The sequence below is a fragment of the Labeo rohita genome, chromosome 9 (assembly GCF_022985175.1).
Source record: "Labeo rohita strain BAU-BD-2019 chromosome 9, IGBB_LRoh.1.0, whole genome shotgun sequence".
Classification (NCBI taxonomy): Eukaryota; Metazoa; Chordata; class Actinopteri; order Cypriniformes; family Cyprinidae; genus Labeo; species Labeo rohita.
This window is the reverse complement of record NC_066877.1, coordinates 7,768,648-7,778,247: the sequence shown is the minus strand read 5'-3', so window position 1 is coordinate 7,778,247 and position 9,600 is coordinate 7,768,648. Positions and strand designations below refer to the sequence as shown.

At 33.1% G+C, this 9,600-nt stretch overlaps 1 protein-coding gene across 3 annotated transcripts; it reads right to left on the bottom strand.

Annotated features, from left to right (window-relative positions):
• Window positions 1-1,851: 1,851 nt before the first annotated feature.
• On the bottom strand, window positions 1,852-8,131 carry si:ch211-214p13.9 (cell surface glycoprotein CD200 receptor 1). Of its 3 annotated transcripts, none has more exons than XM_051118406.1 (7): window positions 7,634-8,130; window positions 6,691-6,747; window positions 4,781-5,080; window positions 4,242-4,514; window positions 2,311-2,434; window positions 2,137-2,200; window positions 1,852-1,992 (listed from the first exon to the last, which is right to left on the bottom strand). In XM_051118406.1, exons 1-7 carry the CDS (start codon window positions 7,701-7,703, stop codon window positions 1,900-1,902), a joined length of 981 nt encoding a protein of 326 aa, XP_050974363.1. In that variant the 5' UTR covers window positions 7,704-8,130; the 3' UTR covers window positions 1,852-1,899. The 3 variants fall into 3 exon arrangements, with proteins under 3 accessions (XP_050974363.1, XP_050974362.1, XP_050974364.1); XM_051118405.1 differs by having other exon boundaries at window positions 1,852-2,013; window positions 7,634-8,129; XM_051118407.1 differs by lacking the exon at window positions 6,691-6,747 and having other exon boundaries at window positions 1,852-2,013; window positions 7,634-8,131.
• Window positions 8,132-9,600: the final 1,469 nt, after the last annotated feature.

Here is a 9,600-nt window from a genome sequence, read left to right as displayed (position 1 = left end):
ATATTCTCTTACTCTTTGTATTTTAATGTGAATACGATATATTATCCTATTTAAATCAATGTGATAAACGAGGTCAAAAGTAATAAAAGTACTGTGATTATATTACCTGAAATGTGTAATGTAATGGATTATGTTGCTAACTACAATTTTTGTCATGTAATTTGGAATCAGTAATGGATTACAATTCGTAAGTAATCTACCCAACATGTTCAGTGAACTGCAACTTTTTTTCTAGGCAGTAATAATAGACATGTTTAAACAACTTTTATTTATTTACTTACTCACTTATTTAACTTTTTGCATGCTTTACACCTCTAACGAATAGTTCACACAAAAATGAAAATATTCGGAATATTTACTCACCCTCAGGCCACCCAATTTGTAGTTTGTAATTTGAGTTTGTTTCTTCATCGAAACAGATTTGGAGAAATTTAGCATCACGTCTTGTTCACCGATAGAGCCTCTGTGAATGGGTGCCGTCAGAATGAAAGTCCAAACAACTGATAAAAACACCACAATACTCCACAAGTAATCCACACGATTGTCCAACAATGAACGTCTTTTGAAGTAAAAAGCTCCTTGCTTATAATCAACAAGCCCATCATCAGGATGTAATTGATGAACCGGAGTCCATTAATGTTTTTATCAGCTGTTTGAAAACTATTCCTGTGGCGTTTCAATGAGATAATGCTCCCAAAAACAACCACCAGAGGGAGCAATATACTTGTCATGTTGGACGCTATGTAGAGTGTGACCGTAGAACAAAGTTACAAAGCTGTAAGATCTAAATTTGGATCGAATGAAAATTCACACTGTCATAGTTCTTGGGGAACCCCGCGACAAAATCATTAAAGCCAAAAGAAAAAAAAGGCGATGACATCCCACCAGTTTCAGTTTCTGCAGGAGTATCTGTGTGATATCTGAGGGCGTACCTGATCTTTCCTTTCCAGTGACAAGAATTCAGATAGGTGTACAGTTACCCCTAAGTTTCCACATAGTTCCCCTAAACACTGAATCACACTGAATGAAGGGGACAATGTGAGAGTTTTTCTGAGGGGGACAAATGACTAGAGGGGACTAGAGGGTCTGAATCCACGGCTTGACCACAAATCTCACACAGTTGCATTTTTATAACAAACAACCAACCACAATCTCCTCGAGGAGGTGGATCTGTACAGGTACCGGTACAAGTCACTTCTTATTTAACACTGACCGTTTGTGACTGATGTGAAAAGCCTATTTTGGACTGCTCAGATGCTCAAAACTGACTGAAGACCATAATTATATAGTAATTTATGAAACAATTTGTGAAATGGATGTACTATATTTCTTTTCAACAGTGTTTTTCTTGGTGTTCGGAGGGGGTTTCATCCTAAATGAATGATTCCAGAGGTTTAAAAAGAGTTTCTACTGTATATTAAACTCAAAGTAAACCCAAACTATAAGAACAAATGCAATACTGACAATTACAATAATCTTTTTTATTTACATAGTTTGAATTATGTGCAATGTAAAATAAGTTCTCTACATTAGGTCTGGTTAGTATTTATCAAGGAAAACATTGTTTGCTCACACTCTATAAATATGTACAAATTATATTTTTTTAAATGATTCATTTCTAACCAGGCTCGTTGTCTACAAATCTACATATTAGTGATATCGCTGACGCTGAAGTTGTCCCAGTTATTCCTCATCACATACTAAGACAAATGTTCCTTTGTCATCACCTTTCATCTTTTGACTCATTGTGACTTTTGCTCCTCACTCAGGCTCTTTTTGCTTCGGGGATGCTCTCTTGAGATGACTATTTTTCCACTAGTATTGTTTTTCATGTGTAATTTTGACCACAGACATATCTTTGCTCTGGTATCCTGTTTCATCATGAAAAGTGAGTGTCTCTCAAGCGTTGAAGAGTTCAGCTGACGAGTTGTAGATGGAGTTGACTCTCTGTATGTAACTTGCATAGGGTTCCACCTCTTCAACATCAGCAGGCTTCGTACACACAGACATATGCTTCAGTGAGACACACAAAGCACTTTTACAATGGATACACACTGAATTATTGAAAATTACGCTCTATTTAATGAATAATGCAGTTTGGTGTATACAAAACAGGGTTTGATAGAAATGTCTTACCTGGGGTGGTTTGTCTTCGGGTGTCGTTGAGATTTTGGATTTGCAGCAAAGCATCTTCAGTGCACTAAAAAGACAAAGCAAAGACAAACAGATGCCGGTAAGATATTTGTCTATCAATTAGTCATTGTACTACGCAAAGTAACAGCGCTGAATCAACGTAATAAATCATCCCACCTTAAGTCATAAAGCTTTCTGCGTAGAATGTAAACCATGGCCAGAGATACAAGAATAAAACAAACAGAACCAACTGTTATGGCAATCGTTTCCAGTAGAAATGAGGGCTTTATGTCTTTTGGACCTGTGAAGAGAGAGGATTTTTTTACTTCGTAATATAATAAATGTTACAGTGCAAGATAGGCAAAAAAAAAAGAAAAAAAAAAGAAAGGAACTAATTGATGTGCTGTATGAGAGTTTATTCACTCTATATGTTTTGTGCTGTCCATTAAAAAAACATTTTGCTCCAAGTTTGCTCCATATTTCACCAGTTTTTCTTAAATTATTGGCGGACATGTGGATATTTAGAAAGTAACCTCTCTTGAAAAGAAAAAAAAAACACTTTTCACATTCTAACTAGTTTAATTTTGTCCTTTTGTTTTTCAAAATCTTCTAAAATTATGTGTCCAACAGTATATATACATGCATATAACAAGAATTCTGTCCCTTTTTTTCTCAAAAGCTTTTCAAATCATGTTGCCCAACAGTGTAAATACATGCATATAACAAGAATTTTGTCCTTTTGTTTTTCAAAATCTTCTAAAATTATGTTGTCCAACAGCATATATACATCCATATAACAAGAATTTTGTCTTTTTTTTTCTCATAAACTTCTCAAATCATGTTGTCCAACATTGTATTTTACATGAATAAAAAAAGAATTTTGTAGTTTTTTCTCAAAAACTTTTCAAATCATGTTGTCCAACAATGTATATCCATGTATATAACAATAATTTTGTCCTTTTTTTCTCAAACATTTCTCAAATCATGTTGTCCGAAAGTATATATATATGCATATAACAATAATTGTCCTTTTTTCTCATAAACTTCTCAAATCATGTTGTCCAAAATTGTATTTTACATGCATAAAACAAAATTTTAGTAGTTTTTTTTTTCTCAAAAACATTTCAAATCATGTTGTCCAACAATGTATATCCATGCATATGACAAGAATTTTGTCCCTTTTTTTCTCAAAAACGTCTCAAATCATGTTGTCCAACAATGTATATACATGTACATAACAAGAATTTTGTCTTTTTTTTCCTCAAAAACTTCTTAAATCATGTTGTCCAACAGTGTAAATACATACACATAACAATAATTGTCCTTTTTTTATCATAAACTTCTCAAATCATGTTGTCCAACATTATATTTTACATGAATAAAAAAAGAATTTTGTAGTTTTTTCTCAAAAACGTTTCAAATCATGTTGTCCAACAATGTATATCCATGCATATAACAATAATTGTGTCATTTCTTTTCTCAAACATTTCTCAAATCATGTTGTCCAACAGTGTATATTACATGCATATAGCAGGTATATTGGCCTTTTTTCTCAAAAACCTCTCAAATCATGTTTTGATGTTTTGTGTAAAATACCTTGATTTATATATATACATATATATATATATATATATAATTTACATTCATTTATTTTCTTTACATATTGCATCATCTCATGATTAATATGGAACACTGTTGTTTCTGACTTTTGATAAAACTTTTTAGGGGGAAACTGTTGTTCATTGTGGAAGTGATGAACCGCGTTAAAAAGCATAGTGTAGCGTAAAAATTTGTATGATTCATATGTAAATAATAAATATTAGTAGGTTTATTATTATTATTACCCTTTTTTAGATCATGAGTTTTAAAACAATGCAATAATTAATATGTTTATAACTTTTCATAGTTTTTGATTGAAAAGCTGACACAGGTGAATATCTATACATTAAATGCATTAGAAAAGCAGCTAAAATAAATGACAGCTATGGTCAAAAAAAAAAAAGCAAAATCTGATTTTAGAAATTTGATTTCTAAAAATCCATCTCAATAGGACATAAAAATTACTACTGATCCACTTATGAAATTAATTGTCAACTCAGTGTACTAACCTGTTGTGAGATGAAGTGTGCTATTCTGCTGCACAGAGCCGGACTCAGATTTGTATGTGGCCACACAGGTGAGCTCACTGATGTTGACCTCATTCGGCAGATATAATCGATTAACCACTATAAAAGATGTGCCATTCTTGACAGAACTGTTATTGGAGGAATAGTTTAAGGCAGGTTCCCAATGAAGAGTGGGTTCTGTCTTTTTAGATGTGGAACTACAGATAGCAATCCTTAGACTGTTTTCACTTTCCAGCCTTGTGGTAAGTTGGTTAACTAAAAACAAAGAACTTTAATTTAATTAATCAGTATGATATCAGTTCAAAAAGCTATTCATGCGTGTGTGTGTGTGTGTGTGTGTGTGTGCGTGCACAATGTATTTAAGGCATCAGTAGCTCATGACTACAGTGGAACAATGAGAGATATAATTAGTTTATCACTGAATGAAACTAGATAACATCAGATTATACATAACCTGTGATGTTAATGTAAACATTTTAAGTTTTTGCAATAGTTTTACAATAAATTGTGTTTGTACTCACCATTTACAGTCACATTTACAGCATAGCTTCCTCCTTTATATGATACATCACAAGAGTAAAATCCTTCATCTTCTATTGAAATCTTGGGAATGAATAAGGAAACTCCATCTGAGGTGTTGTACAGCCTCTTTCCATCATTACATGTGTTGTCCAGCTTGGGTGACAAACCAAGCCAGCATTTCCTGCCTTGCAGGCTGATGTTCCAGACAATATAAATTAATTCTTTCCATTTGACATCAGTGACATTGCCACACTGTAAAGTCACATTTCTGCCCGAAATAAAGGTCTGCTCTGTGAAAACTGCAAAAATAAATAAATAACTTGATAAACTGTACAAAATTTGATTAAATATTGGATTAGAATAAAATGTCTGTTTACACAATATAAAAACTATAAAAACTAACAAACAAATATAACAAACTTTTGACAGTTAAAATAAAATGTGACACATTTAGTCTTTTTTCTTTATACACTAAACTTATCTCTCCCTGCCATGCCAGACTAGTTTTATCCTTTGGTGTGTCATTTCCTTCTTTTACCCTAAAATAGTTCCAACATGTACAGCTGTTCAATTCCGACAATAGACTGGTCACAGTTGGTACTTTCATCAATACAGTTTACTATATAATGTTAATTTGGAAATACTTTACAATTAGGTTCATTAGTTAACATGAACTGAACAATAGTTCTACAGCATTTATTAATCCTAGTTCATGTTAATTTCAGCATTTACAAATGCATTAATAAAATCACAAGTTGTGTTTTTTAAACATCAGTTAATGCACTGTGAACTAACATGAACCAACAATGAATGACTGTATTTTATTAACTAACATTAACAAAGATTAATAAACAGTGTAATAAATGTATTGTTCATTGTTCGGTCATGTTAGTTAATACATTAACTAATGTTAACAAATGACACCTTACTGTAAGGTGTTACCGTTACGTTTACAATAAGGTTTATCAGTTAATATTACTTAATGCATTAAGTAATATATTTATTACAATATGTATTAGTCTTTGTTAACATCATTAATTAATAAATGCACAACTGTTAATTGTTAAGTTTATTGTTAGTTCATGTTAGCAAATAAAACTACCTGGATAAAACTGGATTTTAATAATGTACAGTATTAGTAAATGTTGAAATTAATATGAACTGAGATTAATAAATGTTTAATAAAATTAATAAATTCCATTGTTAGTTCATGTTAACTAATATAGTCAACTAATGTTAACAAATGGAGCCATTCTTCATCATATGTGACCCTGGACCACAAAACCAGTCATGAGTAGCACAGGTATATTTATAGCAATAGCCAACAATACATTGTATGGTTCAAAATTATTGATTTTTCTTTTATGCCAAAAATCATTAGGATATTAAGTAAAAATCATGTTCCATGAAGATATTTTGTAAATTTCCTACTATAAATATATCAAAACTTATTTTTTGATTAGTAATATGCATTGCTAAGAACTTCATTTTGAACTTTAAAGGTGATTCTTTCAATATTTAGAGTTTTGTGCACCCTCAGATTCCATATATTCAAATAGTTGTATCTCGGCCAAATATGGTCCTATCCTAACAAACCATACATCAAAGCTTATTCAGCTTTCAGATGTTGTATAAATCTCAATTTTTTTTAAAAAATGTACCTTACGATTGGTTTTGTGGTCCTGGGTCACATATTAGATGGTGTTTTATTTCCACATGAGAAGCAGCTAGTTCAAAAAATCTAATGCATGTAAAATAGTCAAAAGTTTTAAAAAATGTTATAAAAAGTATGGCAATTAATGGATTTTAGAATAGTTTCTGTTTTTATTTTGTACCCTATTCATTAAAAATGCCAGTGTATTTACACAAATAGATATAAATAAATCAACAAAAGTGTACGTTGTCTGACCTGTCAGTTTTTCAATCACAGAAGCTTGATTCTGATGTGAAACAGTGTCTTGATCTCCTAGGACAGTTAGCGGCACAGCGTGTTAGTAACAGGTTAATGTGAGGCTCAGCACATGCAAACACAATCATTCACTCGAGTGAGAAATACAGTTCATTTCCATTACACAAAAGTGTGATATATTAAAGTTTTAGTAGCTTCTATTACATTTACTGGTCATATTTCTTGTTAATGTTAATCAGAGGTGTACAATATTGCCCACAGATTAAACGAAGACTTGTTTTCATTATTGTAGCACAAGAAAAATGAGGCCTAATTTGGAAGAATATGCAGTTTGAACACCTGGCCTAAAACAACGGCTGCCACACCACACCAGCTACCACATTAAACAGCATTATTGCCAACAGTCACAATTTAAATGTCATTTAGTTCCATGTAAACTGCTCTAAGGTCTTGCACTAGATTTACAGTTTCTTTTCAGATGCATCTGTCAGCCTCAAAAACCTCAGCAACTCATATCCCCCTAAGAATCCCCCCAGAGAGGAAGAGCGCTTCGTCATGGCATGTCCTCTCAAAATAGCAACAAACACAGATAGAAACAAACACTAAGCCATCACATGCACGTGAGAGAACAGATTTCTCATCTACCATTCTGAGTGGAAACATATAAAAATAGACTTATAACCAAATGAGCAACTGCTACTAACCCATAAAGATTTACTTAATGCTTTCAGTATTCTTTGAATGATTTAAATAATGCCATTAACCATAAAGCAAGTGCTTGGACATTCTTAGAAACACTTATAAATGTATGAAATGCCCTTAGAAAAAGACAGTAGGTAAAAAGTATCGCTATCAGACAAAGACGATGTTAGGCCAGAAGGCCGCATCATCTGCGTACGAAGAGGACTAAAGAGTACCAAAAAAAAAAAAGATGTGAACTCACCTCTTGTTTGACTTCTTGCCATAAAGACACTCAGGAGGACGATCACCGTTAATGTCCAACTATTCGCCATCGCTACAAACCTTTGGTCAGACTTCTTGTCTCTGACCTTTAAACGTCCTTTATTGCTATACTCACGGATTATGCGCACTTCAACGCACTTGTAGTAAACGTACCTTCAAAGTGCCATTTTCAAAAGCAATTCTAAAATGTTATGTATTCTTTTTCCTTACTACAAATAAATAAAAATATTTAGACTGACTTAATCCAAGTCTCGAGGATGAAGTAACACATGCTGATTTGTGGAGTTTGAAATGTTTTTCACATCTGCTTATCTCTCTATCAATCTCATTCTCTTTTCACTTGTCTGAATTCTCCTCCTTTTGTTTCCTTCAGCAGTGTGACGCTGTTGTACACTCCTCCATTTTTTTAGAATTTCATATCTTCTCCCACATGAAAATGCTGACTTCCTGTCTTGGTAACCACGGCTGTCATGTGAAAGCGTTTTCTTTGTGCAAGAAGTTTGCAGTTTGGCAGTGTGTGATGTGTTGATGGCGATTATTTACTGGTTAATTTTGTTTTATTTAGCTGTCAGAATGATGAGATTATGTGACTTTATAATCTACAAACCTACGAAAGAGGCTGTTTCATTTCTATTCATTCTTTGCTAACGTTAAGTAGGGGATCACTACAAAGTCACAAGCACAAAATGAATCTTAAAAGGCTGATCAAGACATTTTTACCGTGAAGGGGTTCATTTTTAATAATGACAGTGTGGCTATACCTGTACATTATTAGGCTAATTACACAGCTACAGCTTAAAGGGGTCATCGGATGCTAAGATCACTTTTACATGTTGTTTGAACATTAATGTGTGTTGACAGTGTATGTACAAATCTACCCTATAATGATAAAAATCCATGCAGTGGTTTTTAATTAATCTGTAAAAATAATATCCCCTTTTTCAAATCAAGCCGTTCTCAGATGCCTGTCGTTGTAGCGTCACACCAACAGAGGCCTCTCCCATGATAGTTGATTGACATGAGTGTTTTACCTCAGATCACCTGTCACAGTCCGCCCTCTTTGTTTTGATGCCAGAGCAGGGATGTTAGACAAGAATATCTCAGATTGAGCGATTGAGGTGTTGTGTTGCTGGATGTAATAATGAACATAGTGGTCGTCATTTACGTTCATAATCACTGCGCTGCTTTGTTTACAGCGGTAATCAGGGGAACGCTGTATTATTAGTACACTGTAAAAATAAAAAACACAATTTGTTGAATCAGCTTACAATAATTTGTTACCCTGCTGCCTTAAAATTTTAAGTTCAGTCAACTAAAATAGGTTTAGTCAACTTGAAATGTTAAGTTGTACTAGGTAACAACTTAGATATTTGTGTTTGCTAAACTTAACAGATGGGTAAGTAACCCAGCTGCCTTATAATTTTAAGTTGATTCAACTCAAATATCTAAGTTGTCACTTAGTATAATTTAACATTTAAAGTTAAATAAACTTTTTTTGAGTTGACTGAACTTAAAATTTTAAGGCAGCCAGGTTACAAATTATTTTAAGTTGACTCAACAAATTGTTTTTTACAGTGTAGGGGTGGGAGAAAAAAATCGATTCTCCGATGCATCGTGATTCTCTCTTAAACGATTCTGAATATTTCAGAATCAATTCTGGGCTTGTTTTTCCATGTGGCACGTGTGCGCGCTAGTGACGTGGTGGAAATATTGAAAACTGAGAGTGTGATGCATAGTGATATTGAGTTGATAATGAAAATGGAATTGAATCATGAAACCAATGAAGATTCACACCCCTGCTTTTAAGATGGCAGTACTGACATACAGAAATTCCAATTATAAACAAAAAGCAAATAAACTGCAATTTTGTTAAAAATAAAAATCGGAAATGTAGATCAAGAATCGTTTTGGAATCGGATCTTGACTCCCAGAATCGGATCGGTTCGA

Excerpts from the sequence above, each read along its gene's own strand:
- si:ch211-214p13.9 (XM_051118405.1), bottom strand. The coding sequence starts at position 7,703 with ATGGCGAATAGTTGGACATTAACGGTGATCGTCCTCCTGAGTGTCTTT. Across the intron at positions 4,515-4,780 it reads TGTAAATGTGACTGTAAATG|TTAACCAACTTACCACAAGG; the intron begins GTGAGTACAAAC and ends CTTTGTTTTTAG. Across the intron at positions 2,014-2,136 it reads CCGAAGACAAACCACCCCAG|CATATGTCTGTGTGTACGAA; the intron begins GTAAGACATTTC and ends GTCTCACTGAAG.